At 35.9% G+C, this 24,761-nt stretch overlaps 1 protein-coding gene across 1 annotated transcript; it reads right to left on the bottom strand.

The window, feature by feature from the left end:
* Positions 1-951: 951 nt before the first annotated feature.
* LOC146146527 (uncharacterized) lies at positions 952-23,288 on the bottom strand. Its single transcript, XM_083386839.1, has 21 exons — positions 23,160-23,288; positions 22,018-22,155; positions 21,222-21,359; positions 19,243-19,383; positions 18,727-18,861; positions 17,780-17,866; positions 16,278-17,145; positions 16,037-16,224; positions 14,800-14,837; positions 14,294-14,402; positions 13,610-13,747; positions 13,105-13,251; positions 12,432-12,529; positions 10,238-10,419; positions 9,088-9,307; positions 8,709-8,818; positions 7,580-7,706; positions 4,478-4,731; positions 3,665-3,842; positions 2,877-3,026; positions 952-2,316 (listed from the first exon to the last, which is right to left on the bottom strand). Exons 2-21 carry the CDS (start codon positions 22,094-22,096, stop codon positions 1,645-1,647), a joined length of 4,059 nt encoding a protein of 1,352 aa, XP_083242965.1. The 5' UTR covers positions 22,097-22,155; positions 23,160-23,288; the 3' UTR covers positions 952-1,644.
* Between the last annotated feature and the right edge of the window lie 1,473 nt (positions 23,289-24,761).

Below are 24,761 nucleotides of genomic sequence, written 5' to 3'. Positions count from 1 at the left end.
TTTAGAAAAACGTTCCGTATATAGAAAAACTTCAAATTGTTTTTTGACAAACAACTTGGAGTTGAAATTGTTTAATGGTTGTATTTCTACTAAGGGTGCCTGTAAAATTAAACTTATCTAGGGCCTCAAGTTAAATACTGAATAGGCCTTTTGGGCCCGAGTTTTTACATTTTATTTAGACATTTTATTTTGTCCAGCCCTCACTGGGGGTTAATTAGCACTGGTCACACCTGTAAGACAAGAAATCGATATTGACGTTTTTGGTAGGCAGAATCTTATTTTAAAGCGTTTTTCGTCCAGTGCAGGGCTGCCAAAGAAAAATTATAAAAGAACTAAGATAACAATTCAAAAAATCGATTTTGCGGAAAAAATAGAATATTAAGTTATTACCTCCTTGTAAAACATTTATTCATCAAAAATCCTAGGAAGAAAAAAAACTTGGAAACCTAAATGAACTCCAAAAAACCTAGCTGGCATCTCTGGTCCAGTGTAGTACCTTATTCTTACATCTTTCTCATGATGGTTACCAATTTTTATACTGCACTATATTCATATATTAGGTATATGTGTGTTAGGGTTGATCAAATATATATTTATTTTTATATAGACTTTGAACGCACTGAATCTATTATAAAGTCTCGTCTTTAGTTGGAATACCGTACAATTTTTGTTCAGTGCAGCTTCGTCTAGACACTTAATACAACTGTCTCATGTAGGATCCTGCACTTATAGAATTGAAACAAATACTTATTTGTAAGGGATAGGGGGTTAAATTATGAAAAAACACAACATTGGTGTTAACCTGATCGTACCAGAATCTAAATAGTTGTTCGTGACTTCAACTAACCTGCATCCTAATCAAAAAATTCCGAAGTGTGTTTGAAAAACTCCTATAAACGCACCATAATTATCTCAGCTTTTACAAAACGAAGAAAACACCCTTGGTTTTATTTTTAGCTTTATTGACAGCGGTTGTATACATTGGGGAAAACCCCCGATTGATTAGTGATCGACAGGCTTGTTGCGTCATATCACTTTGTTGGACATTGCAAAAAAAACAATTGTATTTCGTTTTTGTTGAACTAAAATGCTCACAAATATTGAGCTAAATAAGTTTAAAATCACATGGATATAAACTATAGTTGTTTAAGGGTAAAAAATTTGAATAATTGTTTTGTTATTTCTAACTACAAGAATAAAAAGGCAAGTTAAATGCAGGGAAATAATCAGACAAATGAGAAGAAAAAGCGAAGTTTGCATTGGAAGGACGGAATAAGCAACTAAGCTAAAGATTTTGGTGAGTCTGTCTTTTTAAGCGCTATATTACAAGTTAGTTTACAATAAATGCTTGAATTAAGCCCAGTTGGTCCGACAAGAAGCGTTTTGAGAAGTGCTGTACATAATAGATCTAAATGAGAAGTGCTTTAGGTAATAGGACCACTATATTTGCGAATCTACAAAAGGCGACATTTTAAAGCAGCAAAAAAACATTATATACAAAAACAATCGGCGAATTGCAGATGTCTTTTTATAGCAGCTCCATCTTGTGTAAACAATAGGCGACATTCTACAACAACTACTTGCATTTACAACTCACAATTGCATATATGACGTCACAAACAATGCAAAACACCCGCAAATATGTTAATTTCTGGCCGCTTCGAAATCGCCGCTCTCTTCCGATTGGACAAGACCTACATCACTTCCGGTTTCCAAATCTATATTCGTTCTTGTGACGTCACTATCCGAACGCGAGAGTTCTTTGTCTTCGGGCGAAACCTTATTCTTTTTCTTAACCGGAGCGTAAACATCCTCGGTGACCACTTCGGGTCCCGTGACGTCATCTGTAGTGACGTCAGGTTTGTTGACGTCATCCATTATGACGTTAGAGTTTGTGACTTCATCATTGGTGACGTCATGGTCGACTTTGCTAGTTTCGCGGCTGTAACGGTAAGAAACCACCGGGCTTTTATCGGATGAGGGCACGGTCGCGCTTTTGTCGTATGAGCGCTGTGAAGCCGGTTGCGGCCGAGGGGATTTCCCGGCGCCCTGGCCGTGGTCCACTGAGTGGCGCACCAGAGTGACGCCGGTGTTGGAGCTGAGAGCGCTGATCCGTCGCTGGTCGAATGACACGTTCTGCTTGAGATTGTGGTGAGATCTTGTTGAAACGCTGCCGGTGTTCCGGGAACTTTGCTTTCCCCAACTTACACTCGCTCTACTCACAGATTGTAAACCTCCCTTTTCACACAACAAGCTCTTCCAACGCTGGCGGACCGACTTGGGACGGACTGTGAAGATAAGGAACACCCAAAGACCCTGGAATATATTTAGTATAGAAGTTGATTGTTTAGTATCTATGGGTAAACGTCAACATTTGTATTTTTAAGCTAACAATAAACTTTCACATCCATAGTACAAGCACTAAGTTTGCTACACTTTTAACGCCTATCTTGCCGGCATACACAGACACAAGCGATTTTGTTTTTGGCGTTGTCCCATCTTGAACACCAAAGACCTTTGGAATATTTATATATGAGGTGGTATTGGTAAAAAATATAAAGGCCACCCCTTCCCACTTCCTTGACACACAGACAAACATTGGCCGTTGCTTTTCTGAGTTGTTAATTTTCAACACAAGCATACCTGAAATTATGACAGTTATTTGTGTGAAATTTGTTTTTTTACAGTAGCAGTAAATAGAAAAATCGAAAACCTGGCACGGATCGGAAATGTATCTTGATCATAAATTGCAAATTGACATTAACTGATCATGATACAATCTCGTATCGAAACACCTTAATTAAGATTGTGTCGATCTAATCGATCTTTTTGGCTTTGCAATTCATTATATAAAAAAAATCTTGTTCATTTTTAACCTGGAAAGCGTTGAAGATTACGAAGATATAAGATAGAATCCTCCGTAGAACCCCATCCTCAACCGGGTCAATGTTGATGAGGAAGCCGATTATCCAGGTTGGTCCGGTGAGGAGGATGATCGCTGTTGCGTTTATCACGTGGTGGCTGGCCTGGGTTAATTATCAAGCATCAGTTTGTGCGTGTACGGTGTTACGTGCATATTGTTACGTATGAGAAAAGAATCACACCAAAAAGAAATAAAAAAAACACAAAAAGGTTTGGGAAAAAAAGACAAACGAGTTTTTGTTAGCTAACCAGGACTCTGATATTGTAAAACTTTTGCTCCACAATAATTCAGGATTTGATTTTTCAGAAAAAGCAATGGATTTTAACCAGCGCACCATGACACTAATATACAAATGTTCAACAAAATCAATATGACAGTACCGCATTATAAAAGCTTCCACCAAAAAAAAAACGATTTAAAATGCTTGGAATTGCAAAAAGTTTTAGGCTTGCATTATTATCAGTGGGCAAGAAAATGCAGAGTTACACAAAATTGCAAGAAAAATTGGTTTTATAGGGGTGTATGTTATAAGGGTTTGTTAACCTCCCATTTCACTCACTATAATACAGACTTTCTGCTTTTAGTGCCTTAAAAAATGATATAGCGTCGTTGTTTTCAAATATATAGCGTCGTTGTGTAAAAGTTTGTCTTATTTACTGAAAAATTGTATTTGAAGAAAAGTTTGTCACTCAAAGCCTACGATGCCATACTTAGATGGAAAATATTCGCCCTTGAACCGACCTTGACTTCTTTCAAGCTGTTCCTTCTCATATTGTTGTTTCCTGATTGTTGCATCGTGTTGGCGCGCTTACAGGTCACGTGGTAGAGAACAAAGGAGAATAGAACGATGTTTACGAACATCAGAATCGCCATCGGCAGTATAAGTGCCCACAGGAGGGCGCGCTGGTTCAACCAACATCTAAAAACATTAAAATAATGTGCCAAAAAAAATATTAATGTAACTATATAAGTAAGGCGATTATTTTTTGACTTGTCAAAAAAAGTAAAAAAATTGTCAAAATTTACACGTTAGGTCAAAATTTGTTAAAATAGTTTCAAGTCTAAATCATTTAAAAACGCACATAACTCGTTGTACAAAACCAAAAAAGTATAGTCTTTTTTAAATTGACGTTAAGTTAGTTTTGAATTATAAATATAACCAGCTACTTGCTTTTCTTTGGTGTTTTTATAGGATGAGTGTTTCATAAACCAGAAAAAATGCCTTATTGCGTTCAACAGGGAGCCAGTAAAAAATAAAAACGCGTTTTAACGACGCCGAGACACTAATGCACTTCTAATAGGTCAAAATTTTGTCAAAAACTTATTTCGACTTAAGAGTCGTTCTTCTTTTTAATGTGAAAGGCCGTTGGTCGATAAGTAGAGAATCATAAAACAAAAAAGTTTTCCAGGATACATGTGTGTTGTTGGATATTGCCGAAAAATAACAAATTAACAAATTAGAAAACTGAAAAAGTGTTAACCAGCATACCACTAGCTCAGTAGAAGTCAATTTAAAAGAAAGCGTTAACGTTAAATGTCAAGATTTAAACTTACGCTACAGTTGACCGGTAGGTGGGGTACATGCGCATCTCCTCGTCTCCCGGGTAATTCCCCACAAGTGCGAAGTGGGCGCCCAAGGTGCAGCTGGCCAGCAAGGCGGGGAATCCCCAACCGAATAAACACGCCTTTCTGACGTAATGATGACGTCCCACGTTCATGACCTTGACGAACATGAGGTACATGTCGAAAACTTCGATAAACATCCAGGCGAAGGTCGAGGTTGTGAAGAAATGCATAAAGAAGCCAGCCTGAAAACACAGTTGTCACAATTAGAGGATAAATAGACGACATTTTGTGTCAGTTTTTTTACTATTATAGTTTTTAAAACTGCTGTACAATTTTCCTTTTTTTCCGAGTCTTCAGACATATATTCGTTAAAAAGAACAAGCTAGACTTCAAAACACAGATGTCACACTAAAAGGAGCGCCATTTTGTGTCAATTATTTCCAGTAATATAGTTATTTTCTGCTGCGTCGCTTTGCTCGCAATTCTTAGAGATACAAATTGTCGCACAAAAAGTCAAACAGCCGCCATTTTGTATCATATATTTCTTTGTAATGGGTTATTTTTTACTCTTGGCAGCTTTGCTAGAAGATTTTGGAGATTATCCAAAAGAACATGCTGTGTGCATGAAGAAACTAAACTGCAAAATACATTTGTTTCATCAGAAGGGCAAGTAGGTGCCATTTTATATTCAATTTTAATTTGCGTTTAGCATTATTCTTGTAGAGTTTTCGAAGAAATACCCACTGCTAAAACAACAAGGTATATTTCTTCTAATGGTCCCACTTAAACGACAAACAGACGCCATTTTGTATCTGATTTTATCCAGCAAACAGTTTTTTGAAGTTGTTCTGAAGTTTTATATAGTGTTGTGAAGACGCGTTTGCCTTGAAGCAGATATTTGTGTTAAAATATTGTTATATTATTTAAAAGTCATGCGATGTTTTGTCAAAACTTCACCTAAAACTCAACCGGCGAGTAGTTTTTTAAACTGCTGAAATAAATATTTTAATGTTATGGAACTTGTTGTAGATTGTGACGTTATCAACTTGTCTTTTAACTTACTAAGCGAAATAAATCATATTTATTTTTTAAATGTTCTTCCCCTGAAAGCGCTGCTTCAAATATTTTAATATTCTCGTTTGCATTGTGAGAAATTCTTCGACTCAAGATTTTAGCGAAATTATCTCGTCTATTCCTGGCGTCTTAGTGTCGAGCATTTTCCCACATAACTGCTTCAAATCGTGCAATTTGGGGGTAAATCGCCCCACAGTTCGCGAACCCCCCTAATTTACCCAAACCGCTGATTTACCACCGAAGCAATCGCGATAGCGCTTCTTAACGGATCACTTCACCTGCTGTTAGGTCACGGTTTGAGCATCACCTGACTGTTTTACCGCTTCGTTCGTGTTTTCGCGCCTGATTGTGCAAAAAATACTTCGGGATTAAAATACTGCGAAATTGCTTGAACTCTATAGACGGCTGGGGTAACTGTTAAGCTAACAAAGTTTTCGTCATTTTGATGAAAAAAAACATGTTCTATTACGCACGCGATTTTAAATAGAAATAATGATTTGATTTTATTACCACAAATAAAACGTCTTGACGTGAAGACGTTATATTATATTGTATATTTTTTGCACCCCAAGTTGTCACAATAGGTAATATATATATATTTGTTACTACGGCCTATTTTGCATGTCGAGTACGAACCTCACCACATACTAATGTTTTTTAGCCTGCCTTGCTTGCATCATTAATGGACAGATTCGATTAATCTGCGATGAATTTCGGTTTATTAATGGACGTAACCGTTGATTAATAGTAGTTTTAGAAGGCCGGATCACAGTTGTTAAACATATATGTGTGTGTATTTCATTCTATACCTTGACTTATTTTTCACCGTTCTATCTAAAATCGTTTGACGTGCGGTTACAGCTGAAAGGTTTTGATTACAGTCAAGCTTTAAAAAATACAATATCAACTTGATCCTTGTAACTTGGAATGTGGTTGTTCCACTTGATCCCCGTGACCCGCTCGGAATTTCTCGTCAGCGAAAAACACATTACGTCAGGTTGCAATGGAGGTTTTTCGCAAAACTCTCTGTAAACCTCACGTATAGCTATGCGCTTAAATGCACAAAATGTCGAACTAAAAGCTGAAGTTGAGGGATGGGATATTGTTTGTCGAATGCGGAATATGTTGTGGCCGAAACCGAAAAACTGAGCATACCTTGGGCTAAAAGTTGAGTCTGATCTTTTTTTTGCAAAACGCGCACAGACTGTTCTAGGATACGAATGACTGACTTTCCCGAAATTTATACTTTGTTCGCATAAAAAGGACAAAGCAAAAAGAGTCGAAATAACTAAGCTTTTGAATATACTGTTGCTTCACGGCATTGTTCAATTGTAAAATTGTTCTTCCGGCAAAATTAAAAAACGTGCCAACGTTTCGACCACCTATTCGGTCACTCCTCTTCAGGGCAATATTTTAAATTAAGCAAGAGGCCTTTCTTGCACCTTCATATCATTTTCTGTGTAGTAGCGGGCTTTAGGAAAGCTGCAGCAATTTTACAATTGTAAATAAACTTGTGTTATTATGTTTTAATTTATGGTTTATATGAGGTTCGTTCATAAACGACAAAGAAATATTGACTAATATTTGGTCAAGTTGTAAACGCACACATACTTGCATGGTATTATAATGTTCTTGCTTTATTCTATATTAACCCAAGAATATAAGTTTATCTAACCTGGCTGAGAAATACGTGCATAATGGTTTAAGTAAGCATTTGCAAAGTAACTCTATTATTGAGATGTACGTCGTTATGTTTGGTCTGTTGGATGTACCCATTATCAGCGATATGAAGGCACGGGTGTAACTGATGTGGGGGTGTAACATAAACGGGTGTAACTGATGTGGCCTTCATATCACTGATGATGGCATGAGCATTTGCCGAAACGTTTGAACAATAAAGCATGTCGCTTTTTACGTCTATTTGGGCCGTTATTTTCACCATTAAATTAAAATTTATTTTGGTCAGTTGAACATACGTCTTGTATGTTTAAATATTGTTATAATTTGTGATCTTACCGCAATGCACTGCTCCTGGTTGCTTGGCAGATGTGTAGCGATCCCCAGTAAGTAGGTGACTGAGACTCCGAACAGAGAAAGACAGAAGTGGACAAGAATCCGCTTCGATTTATGGGTGCGGAATTGCCTGCAACGTTCCCATCGTTAAATTATGCGAAATCATGTCACTAGCATATTATTATCACCACCCACAATGAGCTATATATAGGCTTTAGAAGTTTTCAATCTTTTGCGTAGTTTCAAATTTGACAAATATGAGCTGTTAATAAGGAAGTAACTTGATTTTTTACTCTTGCTTACTCTATTGGAATAAAAACAGCGATTTTTTCATCAAAATAGAATGTGATTATCCCTTTAAATATCGCCTAAACGTGCCCCGACAATCCAGTTTAAATATGTTTTTCACCGACTTCTGAACATAAAGTTTCGCATTTTTACTCGATCGGACTTTGCAAGATCCCGTGACCGAAGCGCTATTTGTACGGCGTTTTTCGTAAACGTAACATTGCAAGTATGCAGCAAATGTTAATATTGCTGGAGAGCTTTGACCTGGAACTTAAGTAGCAAAAAAGACGTAACCCTCTACCAGTCAATTGTAGCCAGCATTAAAATAACTTCGTTCAGGTTGGACAATCATTGGGCGCCTGTGTAAGGGCTTGACATCGTTCGTTCAAATTAACATAAACTTTCACCTTTTCAACTATTTATCCAGGAGCACTTTTGGGTCATACATACTCTAAACAGAAATTTGCATTTAGCAGTTACAGTTTCTATGCAAGAAATTACTTTATGTTTAGTGCATCAGAAGAACATCAAAAAGCTTAAACAATTTCACCACAAATTTCATTCAATCGAAAAAATCGTTCTTCTGGTGTAAATTAAGTTATAACCGACTTTTGGCAGCAGATACCAGCCGAATTGCCGGGTTTTTAAAACGAGAATACGTCTAGCAACTTATAGTTCTAGATTTAATCTATAGTTTTAATTATTTACGCTAAAAATTCATATCAATTCCGAAAATCGGTTTATAACTGATTTATACAAGAAGAGAACTAATTGACTCAAGTTGCCAAAATCAATCGTTCGCAAGTTTAAAATTAACTCAACTTAACGTCTATAACACACTCACCTGAATAAGGTGTAGGTAACGATTGTAATGACGAGGCCAGTTATGGAAAATGCACATCCCACAAACGTCATAATGTGCAACACGTCATCATGTGACGATTCTTCAACGCTCTACGTCAAAAGATTTGGTTCATCATAAAAAATAAAGCTACGAATATTTACTGACCAATTTTTGCTTTTTGTCACTAATTAAATGTAATTTAAATAAAAAATTGTGTAATAAGTTTAAGCGCCCAAAGTTATGCACATTTCTACAAACAAATCGCAGGTTAAATTTAAAATTTCAAAGAGTAGAAAGCACTATAGATCATAATACAAACAATAATTAATAAACAACATTATCCAATATCTTCCTTGCTAAACTATTTCGTCCAACCCACCATTAGGACCGCGAAGCTTGTGAGATGATTGCATTCACACGTCACTCCCCCCTCAACACTAGAGGTCGCCACAGTCACGCACCCTTCACGTGACCAACCCCCCAACCCCCCGTTCATTGTGACGTCATGAAACGCACAGCGGGGGTTGAACACAGAACGCAGAACCCGGGTTCCGTTGCTTCGTTCCACGGTGGGAATCGAACTCACGATCGCTGGGAGTCTGCAGATATTAAGATTATTATGCGATCACATCAATCTTGTTTTTTTTTATTATTATTTAGTACACAAACCAATCCTAATCATTATGCTTTTGACATAGATTTCTCAAATCAAGTCTACACCGTTTTTCAATCATTAAAAACCCATCGCACTGACGTAATTGTTTGAAGTTGAATAAATATTTATCCACACTTTAATTTAGTAAACAGTATATTGTCAAGCTGTCGTAAACGCAAACTCTTCTACTGTCACATTTTGAAGCCCACTGCTGATGTTAAGTCGGACAAATAATACAAAAGACGTAACATAAAGGCAATATTGTGTAAAATAAACAAATATTTGTCCACAGTTTTGTTTAACCAAATGACAAATTATTCTATTTATTACACAAACAAATGTTATTCATCACGCTTTTGGGGAACACTTTCCAATAATCATTAATGGAAGAAATATAACAGCCCGAACATAAAGCCGTTAATGTGTGTAAATAAATAAATATTTGTCCACAGTTTTATTTAACTAAGGAGAAATTCTTTTATTCACTCGCAAACAAATGCTATTGATCACCATTTATTTTTTCAAGACCCGTAATTGTGTGATCCAAACAGAACCACAAAGGATATAAAAAAAAATCTAAAACAACCTTATTCAAGAAGAGCAGAATACCATAGTTACGCAAAATATATTCTTCTTATCTTTTTGAATAAAGTTGTTTTGGATCCTTTTTAACCTTTATGGATTATATAAGAATAAAAGACAACAACTGGCAGTGTTTGGGACAAGCTAAAAGCCATAAAAACAACAAAAATAATAAGATGTTATTATTTCATCACCCGAAATTGTGTGGAAACTAATTTATATTTATCCGACATTTTCAAACAAATTTCCGATTTTCTAATTCGACTTTGATATTTCTCCGTCGTATACTTACGCTATCCTGATTGGATTCTCCCGGTTCCTCACTGTTGTGTTGGCCACCGTAGATCCCATGACCGCACTGTTAACCACTGAACCAGTTGTCCCACCGAACATGAAGTCGGGGCTGGTGATTGTGGTTACACCGGGGGAGGGAAATAAGCGGGCGTTTGTGAATCCGGAGAACGATATTCGCTGCTGCAGGGAACAGAGATAATTTTAAACAAGTGTTTAAATAATACTTAGTAAGAATATCAAAGTTGATAGCATTTTTAACGTTTCGAATAAATCATTCATTCATTTTAACATTTATGCTCGAAACTTTTCGCTAGGAGGTGTAGATAAAACATAAAAAGAAAAAAAGAAATAACAGTAAAGAGATTTCGTAATTTGCTTCCGAAGCGTTTTTGATATCTTTGTAAGGCGCAAAAATTTTAACGTTGGCAAAAGACAATAAAAAAAAAGCCTTTTAAACAATCAGTTAAGCAACGTATGTAACATGATAGACTGCCATCTATACTTTACCTTTGTTTCAACTGTCCATTACTTCTGTTTTTCAATAAATATGTTCAGTTTTTTTTAACCTTTTTGCTTTATACCAAACTACGCTCATCAGCCCACTTATTCTGTGAAAGTTTTACGTCGGCAAATGACAACATAAATTTAAGAAAACCAAGAAATTGGAGAACCACATTATGGCATTTTTGTCAGTTTGACTTCGGTATTTTGGCGTGTCTCTAATGTAGAGCAAAGCAATTTTGCGCTTGTGCCGCCAGGCAGCACTCCAAAGGCGTTGGAGCGTCGCATGTGCTTTGTGTTGTCGCATTAAGGTCGGCGGTAAATGCTGCTTTGAGTGGCACGCAACATAGGGGAAGCTAAACAGCTCGCTTCTGGTTGGTAGGTTGCGTAAAGTCTGACTAGAGCGTTGTAAACAATTCATTTTTAAATGACTCAAGTCCCAGTCGATTTATTCGTAAAAAAAATAAGTCTTTTTTAGTAAATATCAAGTCAAGTCCCAGTCTAGTCATTATTAAAGCAAGTCCACTTCAAGTCATGTCGTTTTCATAAAAATGAAACGTTCTATTGGAATTTTTAAACTCGTGCGAGTATAAGCAATAAATGGACTAAAGAATAAGAAAAACGCAACATAAAGCAAGCAAATTGTTTTATGTGAAAACATTAGGATATAAAATATATATCCTACAATTTTATAAAAAAAAATTTTTGTAAAAAAAAAATTTAATACGTGATGAAAAACACTTTTTCAAACGAAGTCCTTTATCCAAAATATTTTTTACGTGATTCATTACAACTGCGAAACTATTAACCTCCCTCTAAAAGGCATTACAGAAAATCGAAAGCTTTTAATTTTGGAGGCTATTTTCCTTGTAGCTTTATAATGTTTTTAACAAGGTTTTGAAATTAAACTAAAGTTTAGCATGTTTACAACGAAATAAAAAATCAGTTTTATACGGGTTCAAATAACTGTAGCCCATAAAAAAAAATTGTTTTATTGTATATCTGTACTGAGAATTGCATAAAATACCCCCCCCCCCGCAAATACCAGTTGTGCATTGGTGTGTTGAACCGGCTCAAGTTAAATACACCCACGCACTGATTTGTAAAAAGGTTTCAAGTAACTTAATACACAAGCTTTGTCTGATGAACAATAGCTTTTCTACATGACTGGGGGCAATGTTCAAAGAGAAATGCGATATTCTGGCCGAACGCTTTGGTATTTTGCATTTCTTTAAAATGTATATCGAGACATGTGACACAGACCTTTTTCATTCGGTTTTTCAGAATTGTTAACATCCACAGTAACTTACATTCACTCTGCGCCAGCATCGTAACAAAAGTCGGAGAAAGATTTAGTTTAAAACAGCCACGATGTTTTTCTTATTTTTGCCATTCGAAACAATAAAACCTTTGAAGTCTCAATTTCTTAACAAATTTAAAGTGAAGTTTCCCACTTTTTTAAGAAAAGGACGATATATGTTCAAAAGTCCAATCTTTTGTTGCATTTCGATTATTTTTGATCAGATTAGGTAACGTAAAAATGTTTATTTTCATGTAAAGAAGGGAAAAATAAACTGTCAACTTATTTTTAACTTGTGAATATCTTCTCAATATATAGAATGGTTTAAATATACACAATCAACGGAAATCTGTCAGGCACTAAATTTACTGAAACCTTTAGTTAAAATTACCTGCTTGTCAGCATTACTTAATATGTCGGTTGGAAGTTCAATGCTTGCGTTGGAATTGGTGGAATTCTCAAAACCAGATCCGAGTGAAAAAGCAATTGCTAAAATAAAAATTAATTCCAAGTTTTTAACTGAAAAATATGTTGTTCTAGTGTTTACGATTGAGCACAAAGGACATATGTATAACATATTTTACGGCTTGCGGGCGGCCAAGAAACAAAAAACAAGAATATAGATAAAACCATTATATACATTAATCGGCCTATACTTCTACCAACCACATTTTCTTGACATTTCTTTCGATACCGATAGTAATATTTCGGACCAAAAATACCGCGATACGATCCGAAATGACGTCATTTATATAATCAAACAAGCGAAACGGAATTGAAATGTCCAAAATTTTTTATCCCAGGTTATTGGGCCACAATTTGCTTATGAGACAAGAAGTTTATAGTTACCTTCAGTTGTTAACCTACAGTTTTGCCAAATTTACATTTTAAAGTAGAATTCCTTATTAAAAGGTAAACCATGGATAAAATTGATATACTAAATTCATAGCGGATCGGCGCCGATATTACCACCTGGCATCTAGTATCGGCTCTGATTCGATATTACATCCCTAAGTCACATTATCCCAGTACAAGATATTATCGTGTAGTTTTTGTTAACTCACGTTTCGTTTGAGTTCCGGTCAGGTGTTTTGCTCCCACACTAACCGTGGGGAGGTTCAGCTCAAAACTCCTCCCGACCAGCTGCATGTTGCTTAGCAACGTGTCGGTAAGGCTTGTTAGTGATGACGTCACATCACTGCTGAAATCACCTGGGACAAAAAAACGTCTTAAATGTCGACCTACTCGGCCTTTTGGGCTTTTACATTCGTTTTCAAGCTAAAATACGTAAATATATTAGATTTTAAATAATATGTATTCAAATTAAGCTTCAACACTGAAAGTCACTGACATAGTATACATACACACATAAATATAATAATATTTTTTAACAAATTTTAAAATCGCATTTACAGATGGTAGGTAGATCTTTTAATTATTAGCAAAATATAATTACAAACATCAAAAAAACAAGTGAAAAGCGGGCATTGAAATCGTATTTATCAACGCAAATTACGTTAATCAAAGCAAACAATCATTTTAGAAAAATTATATTTTGGGGCTTGTTACCGCTAGAGGCGCCAAATGCGTCGATAACTTCCAAAACTGAGGTGGCCACGTTCTCGTTGACGGGGATTCCCCCACCAGGTACTACCAGCTTCTCTAGGTTGGCGACAATTGCCATCGCTTCACCAGAAGTGAAGTTTTCTGTTTAAAGTAATAAAATATTAAATTTTACAACCTATACTTAGTTCAGACGAACAGCGAATGTTAAATTTTTATTTGACTATTCCTTATGCGTAAATTTATACACTTTCACATAAAAATCAAAAAGAAAAACGCAAATTTATTTTCTGCAAATTTGACTTTTACTATGAAATGGCTAACCCGTAATTTTTTTACTGAACCTGCTACATTTTTCTTGTTTTAAATCACTGTAGTCAGGCTACCAGTAGGCGTAAGTGGTATATGGACAAAAAAGGTGACACAATGTATTGGCATTATTTTACAAATGTCAATAGTTTCGCCTCTATACGACCAGCAGTTAAGCTCCTAGCATTCCAACACCACAGCAGTGGCACTGAATGTGTGATAATGGAAATAACCTTGATCCTTGCAAGATAAATGTCGACCATAATTCCTGATCAGCAGAATAGTCTAGACATTTAGGTCAGACACAATTAAAAAATCTTAATATATATATTTCGCCAGCAAAGACATCGTCAGTACATCTAAATTCAAATGCATATTTACCTTTCATCGTTTCGATGTAGGTGACGGCTTCCAAACTGTAGAGTTTAGATCCGTTCTCGATATTCTCCGCTGTTATGTTTTCATTGATGCTTGGGGGAAGATTGGGCGACTGTAAAGGTAAATTAAATTTAAGTCGTTTTGATTTCGTTGGGTTGGTTACTTTAGCCGGAGTAGTGTTCTAACAACGCCTTGGGTTTTGTTAGTTGGTCGTTTCTACATTCTCAAACACGAATGCAAGCATAACACAAATGCGCAACACGCACAATTACAAACACGTATACAAACACAACATATAAGCACACTCAAATACAAATACAAATGCAAATCCATACAAACACACATATTCCAAACAAATACAAACACACACAAATACAAACATCAAAGCAAATCCATACAAATACAAACACAAATGCAAATACATACAAGCACACACAAATACAAAGACCCACGTACACAAAAAGACATGAACACGAATAGAAATACACAAAACCACATAAAAAACATACAGATTCACTTGCAGAGATACAATCACACATTTCAATAGCTAAAACAAAAACACACAGACACAAAAATACAAAAATATACACAGACACAAAATCCACCAAACGCCAATAGAAAGGTGTAAGAACGCCACAAAAAAAATCGCAAAATACAAAAAAATCCAACTTTAAAAAACTTGTTGAAAACAGTTTACAAAGCTCTAACAAGATTAAACAAGGATGGTGTGTTTTGTTCCGCTAATTAGGCTTCAGAGGGTTGCAGTGATTCGGCGAGTTGTAGCTCCAACTATCGCATTCAAAGCACCCTGTGTTTGTTTGGTTCTGCTTCGAGTAAATTTCGTTTAAATCGCGCTGGTTTCGGGAGCTACTGACGCGAAACTTTATACTGTGGTTCTTATGCTGAACATACCATATAAAGAAACACAAAAACTGCGGTTTTGAACAAACTTTGCGAGTTCAAACCGCAAGCTCGGCTCTGCATGCTTGACTAGTTTTGTAACGTTTCGTGAACTTCTAAAACAACAAGGTTTTGCAAATGGCAAGACATTTATAAAGTTGCTACTGCAAGCAATGAGAGATAAACAACAACTTCATGTTCAAGGTGTATTGCTAATAAAAGCATCTTCGGCAATACGCATTTATTGTTTGTAACTTAATGTATATTGATTTGATAGTTGGTATTTTTTTTAAATAACTAAAATTTAAACACTAGCAGTTTGACAGTGACATTACATTCTGATTGATTTGCGAAATGAAATATGCTTGCGAAGCATTTGAAGTCGCGGACACTTCACTAAATTAGTCCTAGTTAAGTTACTGCAAAACTTATTAAAATCAACTTGGCTGAATCTAAATACCCTTGAGGGTTTACGTTGCGTTTTGATGTCCAAGTAGAGATTCAATAGTTTGTGGGGGCACCAAAACTGTAGATTTTTCCTATTCTAACGATATAATTGCATTTTTGCGCTTCGCAAGAATCTTAATTATTTTTCCCGTATGTCTTATCGCATTTTGATTAAAATGCCCAAAAGGCGTCTTATCGCACCCTCGAAAATGAAAGTTTTAGCAACTTAAACAATTTAAAGACGATTTTTTCTCTGTCTGCGAACCGATAACATCTTGCTTTTACAAAAATAAAACCCACTTACCTAGTTCTAAGCAATCCATAGTTTTATATTGCTACTTTTACTTGTATTTTAACCTGTGTTGTGCTTGTTGTTGCAGCATTAGTGCTTGGTTGTACGCTTGTTGTGCTGATTTGTGTTGTTGGTGTTGTACCCGGTGACGTCGTACTTGGTGACGTAGTACTTGGTGACGTCGTACTTGGTGACGTCGTACTTGGTGACGTAGTACTTGGTGACGTAGTACTTGGTGACGTAGTACTTGGTGACGTAGTACTTGGTGGCGTCGTAATTGCATCTGACGTAGTTGCTAAAGACAAAATAGTTAGTGATCGACCCATTTAATTAGGCGGTTAGTAAAAACTAGATAGCAAACCTGTTGTGGTTAGTGTTAGTTGAGTAGTTGATTCACTGGTTGTAGCTTTGCTGGTTGTATTTGTACTAGTATCAATAGCTTTGGTAGTAGCTGAATTAGTGCTAGCAGTTGTTAATATATTACTAGTAGCAGTATCAGCATTAGTAGTAGCTTCGTAAGCTGCGGTTATGGATGTACTGGTAGTAGCTGAACCAGTAGCAGTTGTACCAGCAGCAGTGGTGGCCTTGTTGTCGGTAGTAGCTGGTGTACTTGTAGTACTAGCCACAGTAGAACCAGCAGTTGTAGGAGGGGTTGTGTCGGCTGGCAAGCTTGTGACGTCACTAGGTAATACTGAAGGGGTCGTGACGTCATGTGTAGTGACGCCACTTGTCACAGTGTCGGTTGAAGCACGAGATGGTGTAGATGTATATTTTGTTGCTGTTTCTGTTGTCATGGAAGCGTTTGTGACGACACTTGATGACGTGATTGATGACGTCATGGGGTTAATTGTCGTTATGCTGTTAGTGGTCAGTAAAGGCGGCGCTGTGTTAGACGAAGTTACGTTTTTACTGATTAAAGTTAGGTTTGTCACCCAGTTAGCGGTGCTTCGGAAAGCCGTGGTACCTATCTCTGACGTCACTGATGGTGACGTAATGGGTGACGTAGTTGTTTCCGCTGTTGTCGACACAGCTGTTGTCTGTTGAGCGGTCGTGGCAGCGATGCTTGTATTTGTGGCGGGTTCACTTGGAGTTGTCACTGCCACACTGGCGGTTGTCACTGCTGTACTGGCGGTTGTCACTGCTGTAGTGCCAGTTGTCACCGCAGGCGGGTTAGTTGTCACGGCGGTTGTGGCTTTTGTTTGTGTTGTCGTTACATCTGTAACACAAAGCACCTAATTGGTGAATATGAATGGGTACTGGGTAAAAAAAGCATTATATAGCTGACGAAAGTAGTGATTTTTTCCAACGATTTAACTTTTACCGAGCGTCTTTATAGTTTGTAGTTAATATTATTTGAATTAAATTAGACCCGGATGCGTCTTTTGCAACCTAACACATGCTAATCAAATCAAGGCCCTATATGAGGGATAGAGAAATGTGTTTAGATAATAAAGTTGACCGAAAACGAGTATAGATCAATTACTCCCCCAAAAAAAGTTAATGATAAGAACATCATTTATACACTGTTTCTTACTTGAATTTACTGTTTTTTATATGAAAAACGACATATCTAGTGCAATTATCTCTTTAGAACACATTACGTTAGGGCAAAACAATTTAGGCGGCCAAATGTATAAAAAAATTTCATTGAAAAAAAGGGAAATTGAAATTCAACAATGAAACATTGCATGAATGGTGCTCTTATTTAAAATTTATTTTAACATAGGTGTACACGAATTATATATAGAAACAGTTTCAAATAAGAGCGCGCAAGTTTTGCATGAAGTAATCTTATATTAAAACACGTTCAAGTCATGATAAAAAGTGTTGGTCGCTGTTCTGAAACGTACCATTGCAGAAGTATGTTCCCTCAGTATTAACGCACATTTGTGAAGTCGTGCAATTGTTGAGGCTCGAGTTGCTACATTCGTCCAAGTCTAGAAATATATATGGCTCGAGTTACTTTGAAAGTTTGCAATTCTAATAAATGGCACTTCATTTATCATTAGCGGCAATGGATAATGTGTAACTGTACCAATTAAAAAAATGTTTTTCCGGCAAATATTTTTTATTAAATGTACCGACGTTTCGACAAACCTAGAAATTGTCATTAAGGCGATAAACGGGCAACAAAATTTATTAAAAATATTGCTGAATATTGCTTTTTTACTATTTATTTACTTGTACAGATAAACTGATGATGCCATTTATTTATATGGCGAAATGCATATTTACGTTAAAAGTTTTAGACCTTGCTGACTGATTTTTGTTCGAAGCGGCGCGCTTCTCAAGCTAAATATTGCTGAAAAAACAATTTATATTTGAAACAATGCCTGGCTGGGTACGTTTGGTCATTTGGATTATTAACGTTAAGGTTGTAAGTTCGAATCTCCAGTGTTCTAAACAAGTTATTAAGAAATTACTTAAGTTCCAGTCAAGTCATGGTTGACAAGTTATAATTTAAAAAATTAAAGGTTAAACTACTAAAATTGGTAAACTAACTCGATTACGAGCAATGAGTCAACTAAAAAATAACAAAACGTAACATATAGCAAGCAGATTATTTTATGTAGAAAATTAAGATGTATAACTTAATTTTATCAAAAAAACAATGCCTAATGAAACACTTCATTTTAACCAAGGTAGTTTGTCCAAAGACTGTAAGTCAAGCCAAGTCATTTTCAGTGCACTTAAGTCAAGTCATTACAACAATGCGAATCTCACTTAAGCGGCATTAAAAAAAATAATAACACCATATTAAAACATGTGCTTTTATTTTGTTATTGCGTGTTCTTACCATAGCAAGCCACACTGTCAGAAGCATTTGCCACTATTGTATACCCTGGGTTGCAAGCGCATGAATAACTTCCTTGCGTGTTGCTGCAGTTGGAGTTGGAAGGACAGGCCTTTGTGTTGTTGCACTCATTCACGTCTATAACAATTCAACCAATAAGAACTTGGAACGAGCAGTAAACGCTTCATTTGACACAAAATAAATCATCATGCTAATTGGTAAACATACCGTGCTTTAAACCAGTGTTTCTCAACACATGGGTCTCGACCCAGAATTTGTTTAAAAATGCCGCAAACTGTAAATTGTCATTGTAAAGAAGTTGTAGCATACTTTTTCATTTGCGTATTGTGGCTGGATGCTGAATACCCACCTCATTTAGTCAACTAAATGGGCAGAATACAGGATGTAGAGTTGGACTCGGGACTTGATTTTATTTACCAGAATCAGACTTCAGTTGTTTTAAACCAATTTTTAAAGCCCTGGTTATAATAGAGTTAGAAAACAATCCAACAAACGAACCGCTGCAATTAGTTCCAGGCGTTGTTGGGTCGTTGTCTTGGAAACCCACTGCGCATGCGCAGCTGTAGTTGCCAGGCAGATTGACGCAGCTTGCATTTCTCGAGCATTTGTGTAGAAGTGGGTCGGAACATTCGTTTATATCTGAAAACAAGTTGTATGTTTGTTATGTGGTAATATGCAACAAGACTAACATTGCATGAGTATTTAACTATAGGTTGGTCAAGTAGACTTCGTAACATGTAGTGCATATTCGTATCAGGCAGTTTTAAAGACAAACATGTTTCTTGCGTATTTTCGCAAAAAAACGTTTAAATGCACTTAATATAAGGGGCGGAGTTTTTTATCTTTTGTGTTTTATTAAAGTCGAGTTAAAACAACTTTCTTTGTCGTCGTGCGATTTTTCGACTTATATGCAAAGCAACAGCGTTTTATGCGACAGAAAAGTTGCCGCCAACTGGAAGGCATTTGCTTTGTGATTCCGAAAAATTAGTTCATAGAGCAGAAAATTGTTACGTTTCCAAGTTTTTGAAGCGACGCCAATGTTGCTGTTGTATTACTCGCTCCGTTGGAGCAAAAATCGCAGCTAACTTGTGGTTAAGCAGGTGATAAAGTAAGCAGAAATATGCAAGGGTGTTAGGCTTATATAGGAAGGGGCGGAAACTTATGGCTCCCGAGGTATAGATTGCCCTTTTCATGGAAAAATCTCGCAAATAAATCTATCTATCTTTTCTCTTGGCGCGATTGTTAAGAATTAAACCAAATGCGGCCATGGTCTCTTTAAAAATGTATTTTTTTAAATATTTACACTACATAAATCATTTTTATCCTTTTCTTAGCGCAAAGCTTAGTTGGCTGTGATGCTTTCGTCCATTTTAAGGGAATCTTTTTAGCTCCAAGGCCCGCGCGTACCATGATACTCCGTAATCAATTTTTTGCAAACTTAACCCATAACGGACCTATTCAAATTATATGTTTTGCAACTGTAGCTATGCATCTGTTATTGTCTTAAAAGGGCTGCGTTACAACTGAATAAACGAGTTACCAACTTCAACTTCTAACTTACATATTTCTGTGAAAACCCAGTCTTTCCTACTTTCAATACTGTGTTAGTGAGCAAATCACCATTTCCTTTAGCAAGCGTACAATTAAGTAGCTTTTAACCCTAAGTTTTGCTGATAAAATGCCTAAATGTTGCGCGTAATTTCCAAGAAGTGAAAGGGATACAGAAGTACTGTGAAATGTTTTAGTGATAAACGCTAAACATAGATTCGCTTATGTCCTACTGTATTGACTTCTGTCCATATCAGGGCAATGAAAACATACTATTTTTCTGATCAACGTGTGCTGCTACTTACAATCGTGATATGTCGCTATTCAAGCTGCAAAATCGTATTGAGTGGACACTAGAACGAAAAAGTTTACAGTAATTATGTAATTTTCCGGGTTAGCCGTTCAGCTTGCTTTCTCAGGCAAATCTATGTCGTGTCATTTACTGACGTTTTATTACATTATCGACCGTACTTTTTGCTCCAACAAAACAAAGGTAACGTCTGTATTTTTTACGAGCAAAATAGTGATAAATCATGATTTTTGACAGTTTATGGATGTTTGTCTAAATATGCGCTTTTAAACCGCCTGGTTTGAAAAGGCAACACACACACATGAGCTTACATTATTGCACATAACATAAACTACCGATTTTGAAAATTGAAATTTTAAATTTTAATTTCGCGTATTTCAGTTAACTGAAAAGAATGGCCATGTTAAAAAATTGTATTTAGCAAAACTTTTTTTTCAGTCGTCAAAGCAGTTTTCACCAAATCTTTTATATATAAATCTTTTTTATATATTTAAACTATCGGTCGTACAAAGCCTACTATTTTACGTAAGCTGAATAACTTGCTATAAGTGGGAAAATCTTTGCACAGTAGTAAATAAAATGGCGGATTTGAGTACAGTGTTGTTCGTAGCATACATACCTGTGCAATTTGTTCCATTGCTGAACGCAAGGTCGGCAAACCCAGTGTTGCAAGTGCAACTGAATCCTCCCGGTGTATTCTGGCATCTGGCGTCCAGCGAACAATTGTTCAACGAAGAATTAGAACATTCGTTGACATCTAAGTACAAGTTTGAGGTTTAGAGCAAAGCATAGATGCTGGGTTGGCCAAGGGGTTCTTAAACTGGGGTCCGTGGACCTCTAGGAGGTTTCGTGGCCACGTTTTAGGATGTCCACAAAGGCCTAATAGAAATTTTAGTGTGTAACTTAAAAAAATGGAATGAATTTAGTTTAATTAAAAGAACGCTATTGCGGCCTGGAGTTAAATGAATTTAGACTACATTTCAGTTTCACATTTGGTGGACTGAAGGCAGTCGGTTGACAAATCCACTTGTTTTATGACGTCATCTTTTCAAATTTCATGCGGGCCCTGGTCCACACGAACTATTTTTTGAAAGAATAAAGAAGAAAATTACCATTGGAGCACAATACGTTAACAAGGCAATTCTGTGACAAAAAACTTAAAACTAGAAAGTTAAAAGCCGTTCTATGACAAGCCCTCATTTCCAGGGCCCAGATCCGATTTTAGATTCTTATTTTTTTTGGTTAATCTTCCAGTTTTGATGCCAATTTAAGTTTAGCATTCCAGCTATGGTTTGCAACCAAATGCAGCGTAATTTTACCTTGGAAATGAATTTCTTAGTAAATAGTAAACTAACAATACTTTTTTATCGGTGTCCAAACAAAACAAGTGCTAGACACGCATTGGCAGTTTATACCTGAGCAATTGATTCCCGGTCTCAGTAGGTCGTCATCAAAGAACCCAGGTTTGCATTTGCACTTGTACGACCGGAACATATTCGTGCAAGTCGCATCTTTAGAGCAGACCGGGTTGATTCGGTCACATTCGTTCAAATCTGAAAAGTTGGTTGCATTAAAAGTCTCCCATTTCTATCAGTCTTTTGTTGTTTAAGTTTAGCTTGGTTGAGAATACGAATGTTCGATAATATCGGATCGGAGCCGATATCCGATGCCAAGTGGTAGTATCGGTACTTGCCCGATACTAGCGTGGTATCGGTAGCGCACTTTCGACCTTCAAAGGTATATTCTTAAAAAATAGATGGTTAAAAACTGATGGTAATTAAATTCCATAACCTTAAAAGACAATTATAGCAACACAATAAGAAAATAATATCTTTGAACGTTTTGTTTGTGCATAGTGATGACGTCATTTGGTGACGAATCGAACCCCGACTTTTTGTCCTAATTATCGGACATAAGTATTGAGCATAGGCCTTAGTAAATGAAGAAAGGACTATACAAACTTAAATCAATACAAAAACATAGTTTTTCTTATTACATATACGTTTTCTAATGTTTTTGGAAAATCCGTAGTTATACTTTTTTTTCTTTCTTTTTTTACACCTTTTTCTTGAAAAAAGAAAGATTTGACATTTTATTAAAAGATAAAACATAGATATATTTATTTCGCCGTTATTATTGTTATTTTCTGTTAAAGCCCAAATAACAAATTAAATCATGGATTTATGAGTAATATTTCTTGAAACAAACCAGTTAGCTGTTTGTTGCTATTCTGTTTAAAACTTCGAGCCTCACTTTCAAAATGGCGATGCCCCAAAATTTGCTGATAATGCCTTTTGAGTTTATAGTGAAAGATGTACGTTCTTGAACAGGTTTACAAGATTATTAAAGCAGCGCACAATACTTGTTAAATTGCGAGGTTACAAAAAAATTACTGATAATTTTAATGCTTTTTTTTAGGCGAAAGATCTAAATTCTTAAACATATGTAGTTTATAAGATCATAGCAGCAAAATAGGGAACTTTTCCGTGTTAAACCCACAGAATATCATCTGCCAATGTTTCGCCGTCCATGAACGTGCCATAGGTTTACAACATACCTAATATTGTAACGTTATTTGTCTCGTTGGTTGATGTTGCGAGTTGTTCTGAGAGGTTCGACTCGATCGAAGTCAATATTTTCGAACATTCCGTTTCATTACCGCAGTCCAAGGTGATAATGTAATTTCCCGCTGTTGAGAAACATATGAGGGTGAGGAAGCTGAATGTAATTGGAGACGCGAGAATGTGCGTCTAGACTGGGATTTGAACAGACATAGCGGGTTTCTCAAACTTTTTTGGCGGGGACTAAAATACTAAGCGTAAGTTTAACACTGAAGATTTTGCTTTTGCTAACCAATTCTCTCCACTGAACGTTCTTTAGAGCAAACGCAGTTAGAGTTGAAAAAAAAAGTTTTTTTCTCTTTATGTGAATGTTTTTTTTTAATTTTTAAATTTAATTTTTTTTAAGTGGCAAAGTTAAAATACTGTAGTTTTTAAATTGTAGCATTGAGTATTTTAAATTGTAGCATAAGGTATTTTAAAAAGTATTGGTCATGCATCAGTGATGTTTCTGAATTTTGGTAAATTTTAGAGAAATCTAACTAATCTCAATAAATCTAACGATTTGAACTCATGCAGAACTACCAAATTAAATTTATTTATTTATTTGTCTGCTTGTTTCACAAAAATCAAAATCAATTGAAAAAGTTTTTATAACTATAAGTTCGAATACACATCTTGGGGGATAATATTATCTGCAAGCATTTTATTAGCGCAATTGATTTTAAATCTACAAAACGGAATCATTGTGAGATTAAAACAACGCTCCAGGACACAGTCTGCTTCTGGTGTAGGCCACATAAAACAACCGTGTTAGAAAGGCAAAAACGATAAGAGCCAAATTTAGTGATTTAATCGGTTCAGCCAGTATTTATAAAGTTTTGTGAACGAACCAGGAAATACGCTCTTTGGCCACCGATACCCCACCCTTGTTACGTCACAGTCGCGCTATGTTAAAGCGGATATATCAGTTAACATTATAAACTAGGGTTGTGTAAAAAGTCGTTAAAACGGATATATCACTTCTCGAATGGGAAACTATTATGGCGAACAATTGGAGATTTGCATCAACAATTTTATCTTTTTATTTTAAAAAGGTTTTGTCTGTGGATATTTTATGTTTGTCTGGTTTATATATTTTTAATTTTGCACGAAAACATGATCAAACACAATCAATGATGCATGCAGCTAATAATACAAAACAGATTTTGACACTTTTAGTTTTATCAGTTTAAATAAATAAATCCTAATAATGCTTTAAATAGTAACTTTCTAAACAAAGTAACTCGCTACGAGGTTTTGTTTTATTTTTCGCGACGGTAAAAAACACGAATCAAAAAATGTTCATTTGCGTGAAAGGTTTTAAAGTAAATTATGGTAAGCACATAATTAAAAAAATAAAATTAAGATTTTAAAATTTTTTTAAAATGCAGAATCTAGTGTGTCTTATATGCGACTAACATAAGTTTCTAAACTGCCCCGAAAATCACATTCAACCTAAAAATGAATCGCCTTAAATGCAACAATATTGATTAAGATTGGCTGTATTGTTAAAGCGGTTCTATTATTAATATTTGAATACTTATCCGTTACCTGAAGCT

This window comes from Ascidiella aspersa, chromosome 4 (assembly GCF_963924565.1).
Source record: "Ascidiella aspersa chromosome 4, kaAscAspe10.2, whole genome shotgun sequence".
In the NCBI taxonomy this organism is placed as follows: Eukaryota; Metazoa; Chordata; class Ascidiacea; order Phlebobranchia; family Ascidiidae; genus Ascidiella; species Ascidiella aspersa.
This window is presented reverse-complemented; position numbering and strand designations above follow the sequence as displayed.